Below are 17783 nucleotides of genomic sequence, written 5' to 3'. Positions count from 1 at the left end.
TATTAGTTGTCCTTTTACTCTTCCTTGGGACATGCCAAGTGTTACTTTCGTTTGTGTTGAACATTCGCCGTCCACTACTACATTCAAAAATTCATCAAGCCAGTTCCATATCTGTGAAGATACTCTATATGGCAGTGTCTTGGTTATTAGCCAACAACGTGGTGTGTGTGTGTGTGTTTGTGTGTGTGTGTGTGTGTGTTGTAATTCCGAAGGGACCAAACTGCTGAGGTCATTGGTCCCTAGACTTACCCACTACTTAAACTAACTTAACGCTAAGGACAACACTTACACCCATGGCCGAGGGAGGACTCGAACCTTCGGCGGGAAGGGACGCACCCAACAACGTGGTATAGCATCGAACGTCTTTCGAAAGCTAAGAAAAGAAATCCACTCTGATGACCCAAAACATTCTGGCTACTTGCTTAACAAAGTGTTGGTCAACATCTGGGACGCAATGCAGCAACGAGTCTGCATGGCATCAATTCAGCAAGTCCTTGGTTTGGTTCCGGAGATGTGTGTCACCAGATGCCTATGGACAGATCACTCAAATACCATAAATTACGAGCTGATGGTCTGTAGACACAAAGCTGGTGTCCCAGATGTGTTCCATCTGATTCAGATCACGCGAATTTGGTGGCCAACGCATCAACGTGAGTTCACTATTATGCTTCCCAAACCACTGGAGGGTGATTCAGGTCTATAACACACACACACAGTTATCCTGCTGGAACACTGCTATCGCCATCAGGGAAGATGCAAAGCATGAAGGGATGCACATGCTCAACAATAATGTTCTCATGGTGCATTCCGTTGCTACCACAGCTCCCATGGATGCTTGCATATCCTAACACAGCCACTAACCTAATGAAGTAAGAAACGCAATTCATCTGATTAGGTGGCACATTATCACTGACCCACGCTCTAATCTTGACAATCCCATGCCTATCTGAATCGCAACTTATGATGTCATTGGGTCAACATGGCAACACATAGGGGTCATTTGCTGTGGAGCCCCATATTCCACAATGTACACTGAATGGTGTGCTCTGAAACAGATGTGCCTGCACCACCATTCTACTCTGTCTTCAGATTTGCCACATGACACTACCTATACGGTGTTACAGAGTGGGCAAGCCTCTGATTTACACATTCAATGATAAGGTGTGGATGTCCAACATCTTATCATCTACTCGTTGGTTCACTGTCCTTCACCCACCTCCCATAAATGCCAATGACAGTAGCACACAAATAGCCACTGTAACATGGCATTCCATCTCACAGTGGGTAGTGTTCATCAGTGTGTGTGTTCAGCTGCATCACTTTTTTGCAAGTTGTCATGTATGAAGGAAGCAAGCTGCTTTACACACAAGTGAGCAGGAAGTGTCTGCTTTAGAGATTTGTTAGATCCTAAATTTTCCATGCAGGCACTGCAGTGGGTCACCCATCCCATTTGCAATTGTTTCATAGTCTTTAACTGACACCATCCTTCCCCAGCATTCCCTGTTGATGGGCTCTTCAGGATCATAATAAGTTCCCTCTTGCTTCTGCTTTTGACAGTACCCCAGATTATCTGCACAATATTCCTCCTGATGGGTGTATGTATCTCTGGCAAATGAGTTGATCAAATCTCATCAGCATAATCTCTCAACATTACTCTGCAGTCCACGTAACAGTGTGCCAGTCAGATGGACTTTATCATAAAATGAACTTTCTCTCTCTCTCTCTCTCTCTCTCTCTCTCTCTCTCTCTCTCTCTCTACCATTTACTGTAATTTTAACCTTGTTCCCCAAGCAGGAGATGTGGGGGATGGGGGTGAGGTTGAATGCTGTCCGCTTTAATACATTTGTTTTTCACCCAGAGAGATTTTAAAAGAACATAATTATGTACAACACTAAAACATGTTAAGTTACACGAATTTTATAGCAGTGACTTGCTTGTAGCTTTCTGGAAACATAAAAGCACTTCTTTGTTTTGGAAGTGAACACTAAGCGATGAGGGTCTTTGGGAGAGACTATTTTGGACTACTTTGCTGAACAGAGAAATAACAGAATATCTGCAAAGCTTTAAATACCTAGGTAGCAGGATTGAAATCAACTAGAAGAGCAGCACAAAAATTAAAACTAGGATAGAATTGGCAATTGAGGCATTCTGTAAGAAAAGGAAAATTTTCTGCAACAATATACAAAACGATTTGAGGAAAAGACTAATAAAAATGTTTTGTATGGAGTGTCCTCCTGGATAATGCCGAAACACAGGCACTGAGGAAGGAAGCTCTTGAGATGTGGACATAGCGGAGAATGAGAAGAACAAGTTAAATGGATAAAGTGAAAAATGAAGAGATACTCAGAAGAGTGAGGGAACAAAGACAATTAACGAATGCAATATAAAGAAGGAAAAGAAATTGTATTAGTCATATAACGAGAAACAGTCTTTGAGGGATATGTGGGAGGGAAGAGGAGGTGAGGGAGGAAGAGTTTTCAGATCCTGTATGATGTGATGGATGGCAGCATGTAGAGCAACGTTAAGTAGGAAACAATGGATCGCAGGAAATGGAAACATGAGAAACCTGCTAATACAGCAGAAAACTGATGATAATGGTTATGATTATTATTATTTCTTTACTTTCTCAGACGTTAAGTCTGGTTAACAATGGAAAGTGATGCAGACCTTGATCAAGCGTCACTTCTTTTTAACTGTACAGTATATGTTATATTGCATTTAGGAACTTTCGGGTAATTGAACATGTATCAATAATTACAGATTTTTGTAGTTGTATATATAAGTTTGGATGTAGCTGTACTGCATTGATGTACTGGTGGATATTGTGTGGTATGACTCCTGCAGTTGATAGTATAATTGGTATAATGTCAACTTTATCCTGATGCCACATGTCCTTGACTTCCACAGCCAGTTGGATGTATTTTTCAATTTTTTCTCCTGTTTTCTCTTGTATATTTGTTGTTTTGGGTATGGATATTTCGATTAGTTGTGTTAATTTCTTCTTTTTATTGGTGAGTATGATGTCAGGTTTGTTATGTGGTGTTGTTTTATCTGTTATAATGGTTCTGTTCCAGTATAATTTGTATTCATCATTCTCCAGTACATTTTGTGGTGCATACTTGTATGTGGGAACGTGTTGTTTTATAAGTTTATGTTGTAAGGCAAGCTGTTGATATATTATTTTTGCTACATTGTCATGTCTTCTGGGGTATTCTGCATTTGCTAGTATTGTACATCTGCTTGTGATGTGGTCTACTGTTTCTATTTGTTGTTTGCAAAGTCTGCATTTATCTGTTGTGGTATTGGGATCTTTAATAATATGCTTGCTGTAATATCTGGTGTTTATTGTTTGATCCTGTATTGCAATCATGAATCCTTCCGTCTCACTGTATATATTGCCTTTTCTTAGCCATGTGTTGGATGCGTCTTGATCGATGTGTGGCTGTGTTAGATCATACGGGTACTTGCCATGTAGTGTTTTCTTTTTCCAATTTACTTTCTTCGTAGCTGTTGATGTTATGTGATCTAAAGGTTTATAGAAGTGGTTATGAAATTGCAGTGGTGTAGCCGATGTATTTATATGAGTGATTGCTTTGTGTATTTTGCTAATTTCTGCTAGTTCTAGGAAGAATTTTCTTAAATTGTCTACCTGTCCATAATGTAGGTTTTTTATGTTGATAAATCCCCTTCCTCCTTCCTTTCTGCTTAATATGAATCTTTCTGTTGCTGAATGTATGTGATGTATTCTATATTTGTGGCATTGTGATCGTGTAAGTGTATTGAGTGCTTCTAGGTCTGTGTTACTCCATTTCACTACTCCAAATGAGTAGGTCAATATTGGTATAGCGTAAGTATTTATAGCTTTTGTCTTGTTTCTTGCTGTCAATTCTGTTTTCAGTATTTTTGTTAGTCTTTGTCTATATTTTTCTTTTAGTTCTTCTTTAATATTTGTATTATCTATTCCTATTTTTTGTCTGTATCCTAGATATTTATAGGCATCTGTTTTTCCCATCACTTCTATGCAGTCGCTGTGGTTATGCAATATGTAATCTTCTTGTTTAGTGTGTTTTCCCTTGACTATGCTATTTTTCTTACATTTGTCTGTTCCAAAAGCCATATTTATATCATTGCTGAATACTTCTGTTATCTTTAGTAATTGGTTGAGTTGTTGATTTGTTGCTGCCAGTAGTTTTAGATCATCCATGTATAGCAAATGTGTGATTTTGTGTGGGTATGTTCCAGTAATATTGTATCCATAATTTGTATTATTTAGCATGTTGGATAGTGGGTTCAGAGCAAGGCAGAACCAGAAAGGACTTAATGAGTCTCCTTGGTATATTCCACGCTTATTCTGTATTGGCTGTGATGTGATATTATTCGAATTTGTTTGGATATTAAGTGTGGTTTTCCAATTTTTCATTACTATGTTTAGGAACTGCATCAATTTAGGATCTACTTTGTATATTTCCCATATGTGTAGTAACCATGAGTGGGGTACACTATCAAAAGCTTTTCAGTAATCAATGTATGTGTAGTGTAGCGACCTTTGTTTAGTTTTAGCTTGATATGTCACCTCTGCATCTATTATCAGTTGCTCTTTACACCCTCGTGCTCCTTTACAGCAGCCTTTTTGTTCTTCATTTATAATTTTGTTCTGTGTTGTATGTGTCATTAATTTCTGTGTAATGACTGAAGTTAATATTTTGTATATTGTTGGTAGGCATGTTATGGGGTGATATTTAGCTGGGTTTGCTGTGTCTGCTTGATCTTTAGGTTTCAGATAAGTTATTCCATGTGTAAGTGTATCAAGGAATGTGTATGGGTCTGCAATGTAACTGTTAAATAATTTAGTTAGATGTGAATGTGTTGAGGTGAACTCCTTTAGCCAGAAATTTGCTATTTTATCTTTTCCAGGGGCTTTTCAATTGTGAGTAGAATTAATTGCTTGGGTGACTTCATGTTGCAAAATTATCACTTCAGGCATTTGTGGTATCATCTTGTATGTGTCTGTTTCTGCTTGTATCCACCGTGCATGCCTGTTATATTGTACCGGGTTTGACCATATGTTGCTCCAGAAGTGTTCCATGTCTGTTATGTTTGGTGGATTGTCTATTTTAATGTGTGTGTTATCTATTGTCTGGTAAAATTTCTTTTGGTTAGTGTTCAATGTTTGGTTTTGTTTCCTTCTATTATCACTTTTTTTGTATCTTCTAAGTCGTTTGGCCAATGCTTGTAATTTCTGCTTCTTTTCATCTAATTGCTCCACCGCTTCTTGTTGTGAGATTTTACCTAAACTTTTTCGTTTTTTTTCTGTCATTTCATTTCTTATAAATTGTGTTAGCTGTCCGATGTCTTTTCTCAGTTTTTCTATTCTGATGCCATGCTGGTTTTGTGGGTTTCTTCTGAGTGTTGGTTGGTTCTGATCTCTGCCTAGTGTGTATATTTAGTGTAGTGAGTGCTCCTATATAAACCAGTAGTTGTACCTCTTCCATAGTTGTGTTTTCATGTACTTTGTTGTGTATGATTGTGTTGATAGTTTTTATTGTTGTTTCGACTTGTGGGTTATTTGGCGGTCTATGCAAGAATGGTCTAATGTCTGTATTTGTGTCTTTATATTCTATATATGTCAGCTGAAATTTTTCTTCTATATCTAACATGTGTGTCACTTCGTGTTCTATTTGTGCTTGTTCTGTGGGCTGTCTTAAGATTTCGTTTCCTGCTGATTGTTTAATTGATGCGTGTTGTTCTTTGTTTGTTTGCTCTGGGATGTTTGAGTCCATTGCTGTATTCTCTTCTTCTTCTTCTGATTGCACATTATTTTGTTCCAGTATTTGTTGTACTTGTTGTTTGATGTTTTCTAATTCTGACTGGGGAATCCTGTTATTTTTTATTATTACACGGATCTGATCAGCTAGTTGTTGTTCTGTTCAAAATTTTAATTCTGAGTATCTGGTAATAAATGTTGTGTATACTTTTGATCTGTATCCAGTTGTGTTGGTTTATAGGTTTGTTGCTTGGTAATAACAGAACATGAGGTGTCGATTAACTTCATCTGACCATCTCATCCTCTGTCTTTGTTTTCCTTCTAGGGTGGTTGCAGGAAGCATATCCTGCAAAACACCTCTATTTGGATTTAAATCATTTTCCAGTGTCATTACCATTGTGGGCGGGCATCGGGTTCAAGCATCGCCCCCGACCATGACGGCGCTTGTCCGAGGCTTCTTTAGTTCTGTCCTGAACCAACTAATCACACTAAAACGGGTGTTAGCCCTATTAGTGGTTTGTTCTTTTCGTCGCCTTTTATGACTGGCAGAACATACCGGAGGCCTATTCTTTATTACTACTACTATTATTATTTATTTTTTAAGGATGTAGGAAGGAAAAAATGGGGAGTGTTATAACCGTGACAGAAAAGGTCACGGAGTTGCCGCTAATGAAAATGTGGTGGGACCGAGTGGGAGCAGCCTGCAAACAAACAAGACAGATGAACAGGAATGGAAGGACAAGCACGATGACGGACAACCGAGCAAGAAACAAAGATCAACAACAAAGTATTAAGCAATGGGGTCACAAGAGGTAACCTCATGGAATCAAAACAATGTCCACTTGTAAACGGGGAGTAAGCACACGCAACATAAACACGATGTCTGTCAGCGAGATATCAACCAACTCAACTCGTATACCACACTGCCTCGCTGAGTGAGAGGCAGCTCCCTAAATACACAACAGGGTATGTCACTATTGGCCACTGGGATCGCATATCACGTGCTCCACAGTGGCGCCCTCATGTTATATTTGGGGCCAGGAGTGCGTGCAGCCACAGCATATGGCGCGACTGCTGGAAAGACCAGAGACCTCTAGTTGTGATCAAGTTTCATGCCGTCTGGCGCAGATTCGAAACCTGCAGCGTTCGTTGCCAGAAGGATGATGACTTTGGATAAAACTGCTGGGCGGGGAGGGGGGGGGGGAGGACAGAGTGGATAAGAAGAGGAAAGAGAGTATTCTGATGATGGAGCTGGAAGGATGGGTAGGTCTCTGGGCAGATTTAGTGGTTAAGGTGGGAGATGTTTCATTGCAATAAGATGTGGACAGTGTGCATGATGCATAATGTTGGCAGGGATGTGCCAATGAAAGTGTGGCACAGTATGAGGGTTGGCAATTGGAGGAGAAATGATTGAGTGGTTGATGTCAAATAAACTGGAAGTGCAGGAAATATGTAGAAGTCCAATGTGTGATAGCAGAGTGGAGAATTTATAGGTTCATACAGGATTTGCATGGGGTACAGAAGGTGGATATAAAGGTGAGGCTGGTTGCATGCCATTCAAGAATTTACAGTGAATGATAGAATTTAGGTTCCATGGAAGTCCTGGTGATATAGCTTAATTAAAGTGTCAGATTAAGGCCTTAAAGGCGTGTAGTGTATGTGAGGGATGCAAACCCTACGTTCACCTGGTTAGAAGTTTTAGTAAATTTTGGGTATTCTGTTGTATGTTTAGTAGATGGTCTTCCATGATAGTTTCTGGTCGAGAGCTACTTTGAGATATTTTAATGTTTTGGTTAAGTGGGCATAATGGGTGTAAATGATGAAGTGGAAGATATTGAGGCATGAGTTGTGGGCAGTTTGTCCTCTAATCATTACCTGGATCTGGGAAGAGTTGATCTTGAATAGCCAGTGGTTGTACCAGGAGGTAATCTGAATGAGATGGACTTGAAGAGACTTCTGAGATTTCGGGAGGGTAAGTACAGGTTAGGAAGTAGAGATTATCAGCATACAGGAGGAGAGGATTTAGTCACATTGGCAGTGTAGAGCATCTTGGATTGAAGGCTGTCCCTTAATAAGCTGACCAACATTATTAGAACGTCTTTTAGCCTCTTAAAAGCAACACATGACCGCAATTGTACAAGTACACAGGACTTTGTCCAACCTGTTGCCTCTAACCTCAATACATGCTTACCAAGTGTTATCTGGGGAACACGTTGGTGGCCTATCCATTCCACCAACTGATGAAATGTGAAAGTAATAGCTGGCTATTTGCCCCATATATGATGTAGTAATTGGGTCTTACCTTCACAGTTTATACAAAAACATTATAAAGCCATCAGCAGAGTGTACCCAGATTCTCCAGAAGAAAGTAAATTACAGTTTACAGGACCATCAATGACAAGGCTGTTAGGGACTCAAAGCACAAGATCGAATTGGGAAATGACAGAGAAGAAAATTGAGAGATCCTGACATATGGCTTAAGCAATTTTGGGAAACAATGGAAAACTTAAATCTTGTAACAAGGAAATAAAGCCCAGTTTTCCTGAATGTGTTACATACGACTTAACCACTGAGTCACCTCACTTGCTTACAATCTTTGACACATTGGGATTCCTCACTCTTTGGAAAACACCGTTCATGGAGTAAATAGTATCAGCAAATGTCTATGTATTCTGATTTCTTAGTTTTCTTTCCATAAAACACTCCACAAGAGCCCTCTTCACCATGTAGCTGACATGTACACATACTCTCTTACACTACCTTCTACTGCTGGAGACTTCATTTTCAAAATTAGTATTTACAAAATAGTGGTCAAATTTTGTTATTCACTGTGAGTTTTGGTAAGTGTGCTTCTTGTAATGATTTTGTTCAAACTTTCAATTCCGCATGCAGGTTTTTGCTGACAACTTTCTTAAAATTACTGGTGTTGCTCATTTACATATATATAGTATGTTGCATAGTATTGTGCAATAAGAAAATATCTTTATTTAAAAAGTAAATTGACATCCAGGTATAAATCTAGTTAAGGGAAACTCATTAGGATGAAGTGTCATCATGTAAATCTGTTTATTATTGAATAAATGTCATTAATAACAAACATGGAAACTCCAGGTAGGAATATCAACACAGTAGGAAAAAGACAGATTCCTAATTACCATAATGAAGACACATCAAGTTGCAGACAGGCACAATTAAAAGGCACTTATAGCTTTTGGCCACAGCCTTCACCAGTAAAACACAGAGATGGACTTGAAGAGACTGCTGAGATTTTGGGACGGTAAGTACAGGTTAGGAAGCACATGTCATGTAAATATGACCACCAACTCCAGCATCTCGGACTGGAATGGCATTGCGGGTCGGGATGCAGGAGTTAGTGGTTGTGTAGGCATGAGGTGTGCTTGCTTGTGTTTCAGTGTGTGTCTGTGTGTGTGTGTGTGTGTGTGTGTGTGTGTGTGTGTGTGTGTGCCTCTTTTACAGGTGAAGGCTGTGGCTGAAAGCTATATGTGAGTGTCTTTTAGTTGTCATTAATAATAGTAGAACAAGTGCTGCAGCGTATGACAGAAGTAAGTTGCTTCTGAGAATTAAGGCTAAAAATCTATAGCATCATGATAGAAGATGGAGTGCATAGTTTTACTGTTAATTTTAGATCAGGAATTTACTTTACATGAGATGATCAAGTGTTGATACCATACTTTCCAACCTGTTAAAATGATATATATTACATACTGTACATTTATCAGTTATAAAAATTAAAGCTGAGTGCAGCATTTCCAATCAATAACTAATGAAAGGATTAGTTTCTCCAGATGCAGGAATGTTATTAAAGTACATTATAATTGTTCTTATTTGCACAAAATGTTTTTTTAATCACATCTAAATTGATTTCAGATGTCCATTACAAAAATTATTCTGAAACAACTGACATTTTCCCATCATATACTTGGATTAAAATGAAATACTAATATGTCCATTACATTAATAATCATCTCAGAATCACTGTAATGGGTGTTTGTAATTACTTTGAGACAAATAGAATATTGGCAGGTGGACTTTAATTTCAGTGCATAGTGCTTTTCATTAATAGGCAGTTTGTGGATGATGCACTGATGCTAAGCAGTCACATACATGTCAGCAGGCAACTACTGTAACAAGCCTATAGCTATGACGAGAGCTGGATCTGATATCTAGAGTTAGCAGTAATGTTCCTGAATGAGTTGAGTTATCTCTGAGGAAAATTCATCATTATATCTTATTAGCAAGCTCATATTATTCATCACACCAATATAATTATTCAAAAGCAACTTTGGTCACTGTTGTGTAACACCCCCCTTTCCCATGCTAAAATACATTTACTATATAAGTTCCTTTTGTAAGCATTCCTGTGTAACATTTAGTTTAGCTCACAGAAACCCCACATCCTGTTAAGTGACAAATCATCTTATCTGGAGGCCTGTCCATTGCACATTATCCCTGAGTTATAGGTCAACAACCTATCTTTTCCAGACATATGATGGCACCTGGTGTCCCTCTCTAACTCTATTGTTTAGTGGGTTATTTTTTCTGTCTTGAGATCTACCTCACATAGAAACACCACAAAACCACTGCATTAAAAATTCTTAACATTGCAAACATTCAGTATGAATACATCTCGAATGAAGTTCTGCATATAAAAAAGATGAATGCATAATTCTGATAAGAAAAAAATTTGAAAGCCATTCAAGATTCAAGATTCTTTATTAGCCATTGATCATGCAAGATGAAATAGGCTTCGTCAGTACATAAAATAATATTAATATTCCAGACACTATATATAATGCATAGATATAATTAGCATATGAGTAACTTACAAATAACATAAACCTTAAGCAGGTGACTACAATGCTTAATACATATTCTTGTTTCAGATACATACAAAGGTACCAAAAATGAGTTACATTGTAGTAGCAAACACAGTAGTTACGTAACACATCATAACACTGGCAAATAAAGTAGTTACCTAACACAGTTGAAATACAAAGGTATTAAATATGAAATATTTTGTAACAGTATATATAGTAGTTAATTAAGTTAATTATGCAATTACAGGTTTATCTCTGTGCTACTCTGATCATAATATTCTTGCATAGAATAAAATGGATTGTCAGATAACCAATTGTACAAATTTTGTTTAAGAATTTTTGTGGGCATGTCCCGAGCAGATTGCGGTAGTTTGTTGAATATTTTTAAGGTATTCACTTTGTGTGAGTTACTACTTTTTGTTAGTCTGTGTCTTGGTATATCATAATCTGCTTTCCTTCTAGTGTTGTAGTTATGAATTTCTTCCCTGACAACACCTTCCATACCATTGTTTTTAATGTGTAACACACAGATATAAATATACAAGTTTACAATGGTCAACAGTCTTAGCCTTCTAAAGAGAGGACGACAGTGCTCCGTGGGACCGACTTTACACATTATGCGCAGCATTCTTTTCTGCATCAACAAAATTTTGTTACTGTGAGAGCTGTGCCCCCATATGAGAAGGCCATATGTAATATGTGACTGGAAGAGTCCACAGTACATTGTTCTCAGAAAGTTCATGCTAATCATGTCCCTAAGTTTCCAAAGGAGATAGGAGACTCTTGAAAGCTTTTTGCAAACCTGATTTACGTGTTCTTCCCAGTTAAGTTTGTTTTCTATGGTTTTCTATGGTTTTGGGTAACCCTAAGAGAAGCTGTTGTGTTTTCTCTGAGTTACACAGTAATTTACTGGATGTGAACCAGTGGATGGCTGATTTGAGTGATTCCTGTGTGTTATTGTCCAAAGCTGAGATGTTCTGATGTGAGGTGAGGAGGGTTGTGTCATCTGCATAGCATATGGTAGTACTATTTATGTGATGAGGTAGGTCATTGATGGCTATGATGAAGAAGAAGGGTCCCAGAACCGAGCCCTGTGGTACACCAGTACTAACTGCTGCTACAGGGGAGTAATTATTTTTAACTGAGACAAACTGTCTTCTATTATGAAGATATGACTCTATTACTGCTAATGCTGGGTTACATACACCATAAAATTCTAGTTTTGCAACCAGGGTGCCAAAGGGAATGCAGTCAAAAGCTTTGCTCAGATCACACAAGACAAGTGACACCATATTCCGGTCTTCAAAGGCTGTTAATGTCTGGTCAACAATTTCCAGGATGGCCGCAGTGGTATTTCTGCCCTGTCGGAATCCGAACTGACTATTGCTCAAAAGGTTGTGTGTCTCAAAATAGCTACTTAATTGAGTGTACATAAGTGACTCAAATACTTTAGAAAATATTGGCACAATTGAGATTGGGCGATAACTTTTAGGAAGATGTTTGTCACCCTTTTTAAACACTGGAATAACTTTGGAAATTTTGAGGGAGTCGGGAAACACTCCTGACTGTAAACATTTATTAAATATGAATGCCAATGGTTTAGCGATCGAGTCTACAGTTTTTTTTACTATGTAATTGGAGAGCCAGTAGCAGTCCATACTTTTAGAATTTGAAAATTTTGTGACTGTTCTTTTAATCTGAGCAGGTGTGATACTATACCAGTTAAAGACATGATCTACTGGTGGAAGGGCATTAAGTAAATCGCTTGCAGATGTATCTGTTTTTTCTATCTTACTTTCAATTTCTTTAATTGAGCTAATGAAGTAGTCATTTAGTTCCCTTGGAGTGAGCTGAGTTTCATGTGTGTGACGTGTGGGATTTTCTTGTGCTACAATCTGCCATGCTGCCTTGCACTTGTTTGTTGCACCTTCTATGTACCCTTCATAAGCAGCCTTTTTTGTCTGTATCAGCTTAAGTTTGTAGAATTTTTTACATTTTTGGTATGCTGCATAAAAGGTGCCCTCCTGCTCTGATCTTTGTTTACATGCATTTTTATATGCTGTGTATAGTACGAGCATGTTTTTTCTTATCTGGACCAGTTCGTCTGTGTACCATTCCAGCTTTTTATTTTTATATGTTCCAGAAGAGTTGGTTTTAATTAGTGGTGAGCATGAATACCATAATTCTGTATAATTTTTAAGGAAGTTTTCAAAGGTAGTTTCAACATCAGACTTCTCAGATGAACACTTATAGACAAAGTCCCAACTTGCATCCTCTAGTATACGAATAAATGACATAATGTATTCTTCTTTTTGTCTTCTTACCCATGTCATATTGTGCACACTAGTGGAATTTGGTTGCTTACTAAAGAGATTGAGAAGCAATGGGTCGTGGTCTGCAAAGCACCCATTTGCAAGGCTAACAGTGTAGCTGCCACGGGGAAAATTCACAATAATATTGTCTATGCATGAATTTTTACGTGTTGGACACTGGATGGTACAGTACAGATTAAGGGACCTTAATAAATTAAGAAAAGTTCTTGAGGGCTCATTACTTGTGTTTACCATTTCTATATTAAGATCACCACATATGGCAATCTTTGTTTTATGCATTAGTATTTTTCTAACCAGTAGTTCAAATCTTTCAAAAAATGTATCAATGTTGCCATTGGGAGATCTGTATAGGCTTACAATTATTAGATTTTCATCAGTCATTTTTATACAACTAAATTCTGCATCTAACTCTGTACAGTAAGATGATACATCTATTTTTGTAAAGTTGAAATTATCTCTGATAAAGATCCCAGCCCCACCATTTCGCCTCTGCTTTCTGCACATTATGTCTGCAGTGACGTATCCTTGAGGTACAAACATATCTACCTCATTTGCAACTAACCAATGCTCACATACACATATTACATCAACATTCTTAATCTTACAGAAATGTTCCAATTCTAACATCTTATTTCTAATACAACAAATATTAACTTGAAGTAATGTCAGCATATTATCTCCCTTTTTGTTTATCTGGATACAGTTTGACTTTGAATCACAGTTTATATTTTTTACATTACCTACGAGTGGTGTGCTTGTCAGATTGTTGATCCCCATGTCTGTTATGGTGTGCTGTTGCTGATCTGGGGCCAACAAAAATCCTGACTTCTCGCAGGTGGTTGCCTCTTGTGAATTGGTCGGCTGCTGCTGGCTTCATTGTATACAAAATCCTGGTCCTTTAGCTGTTTCTTTCTTCTCTCTCCTCTCCCATATCTTGGCTGCAGGATCTCTGAAGGTGGTGCTTCTTCTTCAGCTGGTGGTGTCACAACTTCTTCTTCTGGAGGTGACAACACTGGTTCTTCTGCTGGTAATAACACTGATTTTTCCTTTATAGGGCAAAAATATTCCAAAATCATGTATGAAAAAATTGAAGTGGTATCTGAAGACTGTCTGACATTGTGAAAGATGCATCTATTGTCACATATTAGGTGCAAAACTACAGTCAAACCAATTGGTTTGCAAACATATTTATGCACCAAAACAGAAGAAACTATTTAAAATGGTAAGAAGGCTAGTGGCAGATGTTTCTTAGGATGTGCAAGGCATCATCTGTAGAAAGTAACATAATGACAACTCATATTATACAGTTTTAGTAGATTGTCTCCATAATGAGTTCAAGCAGGAATGATAAGGTGAGACAAAAAAAAGTGCTCTTCAGCAGGACAAATCACATGAAAATGCCTACTAATACAAAACACCTTTTTTAATGTTTTTGAATTTTTAAAAATGTAAAATGTTATCTGAAAAACTATCTTCAAGAATCGATGTTACTTTGCTTCAGGTACATAAAACTTTATTCCTTATAGGTTCTGCATATGACATTAAATCTGGCCTTATGGATGCAGGCATGTCAGATACATACCTGAGAACCAAGAACCTTACAAGTACAGCCTGCTGTCTGACTGAAGCATATGTTGCCTTGCCAGCAAGGCTGAACTCATGAAAGTTCTGAGACATGTATTCAGTTCCTTTTGCTTCTTAAAACAGAGTTCCATCAAGTCCTCAATTGTGCCAATCACTACCTAGCAGAGTTGACATGTGCAGTGTTCTGTGTTGCAGGTGCGTGTGGAAGGGGAAGTACTGGAGCTGCAGCCAGAGCAGTACCAAGATCTGTATGATGCAGAGCCACTCTTCTGCAAGATACGGTCTCACATCTGCCAGCAGGGGAAGCCTGTTGACTGGTATGAGCACAAGCGCCATCATGACGAAGTGTATGACCGTGTACGTAATGAGGGCCTGGAACTGCCCATGCCGCCTCACTTGTGAGTACACTATGCTTCCTGTCTTCTCACTCCATGCCCCAAGAGACTTTATTCTGAAAACAAGGTGTGTGTGTGTGTGTGTGTGTGTGTGTGTGTGTGTGTGTGGAGAGGGGGACTTGGATATAAAGTTAAATACATATAATTTACCAAACGAAAGCTTTGGTATGTTGATAGAGACAATAACAAACACAAACACACACAAATTTCAAGCTTTTGCAACCCACAGTTGCTTCATCAGGAAAGAGGGAAGGAGAGGGAAAGATGAAAGGATGTGGGTTTTAAGGGAGAGGGTAAGGAGTCATTCCAAAGACTTACCCTAGGGGGAAAAAGGAACAGGTATACACTCGCACACACACACATATCCATCTGCACATATACAGACACAAGCAGACATTTGTAAAGGCAAAGAGTTTGGGCAGAGATGTCAGTCGAGGTGGAAGAACAGAGGCAAAGATGTTGTTGAATGACAGGTGAGGTATGAGCGGTGGCAACTTGAAATTAGCGGAGGTTGAGGCCTGGTGGGTAACGGGAAGAGAGGATATATTGAAGGGTAAGTTCCGATCTCCAGAGTTCTGATAGGTTGGTGTCAGTGGGAAGTATCCAGATAGCCCGGACAGTGTAACACTGTGCCAAGATGTGCTGGCCGTGCACCAAGGCATGTTTAGCCACAGGGTGATCCTCATTACCAACAAACACTGTCTGCCTGTGTCCGTTCACGCGAATGGACAGTTTGTTGCTGGTCATTCCCACATAGAAAGCTTCACAGTGTAGGCAGGTCAGTTGGTAAATCACATGGGTGCTTTCACACGTGGCTCTGCCTTTGATCGTGTACACCTTCCGGGTTACAGGCCTGGAGTAGGTGGTGGTGGGAGGGTGCATGGGACAGGTTTTACACCAGGGGCGGTTACAAGGGTAGGAGCCAGAGGGCAGTAAATGTGGTTTGGGGATTTCATAGGGATGAACCAAGAGGTTACGAAGGTTAGGTGGACAGCGGAAAGACACTCTTGGTGGAGTAGGGAGGATTTCATGAAGGATGGATCTCATTTCAGGGCAGGATTTGAGGAAGTCGTATCCCTGCTGGAGAGCCACATTGAGAGTCTGATCCAGTCCCAGAAAGTATCCTGTCACAAGTGGGGCACTTTTGGGGTTCTTCTGTGGGAGGTTCTGGGTTTGAGGGGATGAGGAAGTAGCTCTGGTTATTTGCTTCTGTACCAGGTCGGGAGGTTAGTTGCGGGATGTGAAAGCTGTTTTCAGGTTGTTGGTGTAATGGTTCAGGGATTCAGGACTGGAGCAGATTCGTTTGCCATGATGACCTAGGCTGTGGGGAAGCAACTGTTTGATATGGAATGGGTGGCAGCTGTCATAATGGAGATACTGTTGCTTGTTGGTGGGTTTGATGTGGACGGATGTGTGAAGCTGGCCATTGGACAGGTAGAGGTCAACCTCAAGGAAAGTGTCATGGGATTTGGAGTAGGACAAGGTGAATCTGATGGAACCAAAGGAGTTGAGGTTGGAGAGGAAATTCTGGAGTTCTTCTTCACTGTGAGTCCAGATCAATAAGATGTCATCAATAAATCTGTACCAAACTTTGGGTTGGCAGGCCTGGGTAACCAAGAAGGCTTCCTCTAAGTGACCCATAAATAGGTTGGCGTACGATGGGGTCATCCTGGTACCCATGGATGTTCCCTTTAATTGTTGGTATGTCTGGCCTTCGAATGTGAAGAAGTTGTGAGTTAGGATGAAGCTGGCTCATTACCTTCCGCTCCCCAGATTGGAATGACTCCCTACCCTCTCCCTTAAAACCCACATCCTTTCGTCTTTCCCTCTCCTTCCCTCTTTCCTGATGAAGCAACCGTGGGTTGCAAAAGCTTGAAATTTGTGTGTGTGTTTGTGTTTGTTATTGTCTCTATCAACATACCAACGCTTTCATTTGGTAAGTTACAGCATCTTTGTTCCTAGATATATTTTTCCCATGTGGAATGTTTCCCTCTATTATGCAAATACATATAATTATAGAAATAGATTAATGGCTTAAAGCTAATGAAGAGAAACTTGTTTAAATCCTTAATATGTTGGTATATTTTTCATCTAAGAGAATATATTGTACTTACAAACTAAGTGAGGGTTCCACATCATAGTGAGAGATCACTGTTATGACCCAAGGAATATTGAAATAAATAAATGAAACCATCTGAGTCAGTAGAGCCTCAGTGACTTGCAATACCATCACTCAGTGGTCCACAGACCATGTGTGTGTATGGTCTTGTTACAGGAAGATGTTTCAAATGGCTCTGAGCACTATGGGACTTAACATCTATGGTCATCAGTCCCTTAGAACTTAGAACTACTTAAACCTAACTAACGTAAGGACATCACACAACACCCAGTCATCACGAGGCAGAGAAAATCCCTGACCCCGCCGGGAATCAAACCCAGGGACCCGGGCATGGGAAGCGAGAATGCTACCGCACGACCACGAGCTGCAGACTTACAGGAAGAAGTTCTCTGGGTCTAATGTAGGCTAATGCTGGTAACGAATGTGCGACAGAATGTGGTTGAGCCTGAAATCAAGAGAAATTCACAATATGTCTGATACAGTTTTGACCAGGTTATACAGACTTCCTAACTGATGACTCTTTTGAAAGATTTCAATATTGATATTCTCTCAAATACCGGAAGTGCTGATTGATGTTACTTGATATTCAGCTTTCATTACCTTTCCACAGTGTAGTCTCCATTGCAAATTAAAAGATATAATGCAGTGCCCAGTAACAGTTTGTTATTAGACACAGTTACCTTCAATGATTTAGATATAAATGCGATATACAGTGATTTATCTGAATATGATGATCAAATGTAGTAGTAG

General features: G+C 39.2%; 1 protein-coding gene across 1 annotated transcript in view; it reads left to right on the top strand.

Annotated features, from left to right (window-relative positions):
• The window catches only part of LOC126181231 (pyridoxine/pyridoxamine 5'-phosphate oxidase-like), a 228068-nt gene that overhangs the window by 201275 nt on the left and 9010 nt on the right, over positions 1 to 17783 (top strand). Inside the window, exon 5 of the mRNA XM_049924754.1 lies at positions 14715 to 14917. Coding sequence (XP_049780711.1) covers positions 14715 to 14917 — 203 coding nt within the window. The remainder of the gene's footprint in view (positions 1 to 14714; positions 14918 to 17783) is intronic.

This window comes from Schistocerca cancellata, chromosome 1 (assembly GCF_023864275.1).
Source record: "Schistocerca cancellata isolate TAMUIC-IGC-003103 chromosome 1, iqSchCanc2.1, whole genome shotgun sequence".
Lineage (NCBI taxonomy): Eukaryota > Metazoa > Arthropoda > Insecta > Orthoptera > Acrididae > Schistocerca > Schistocerca cancellata.
Note: the sequence above shows the minus strand (reverse complement) of the source record. Positions and strands in the feature narration are given on the sequence as shown.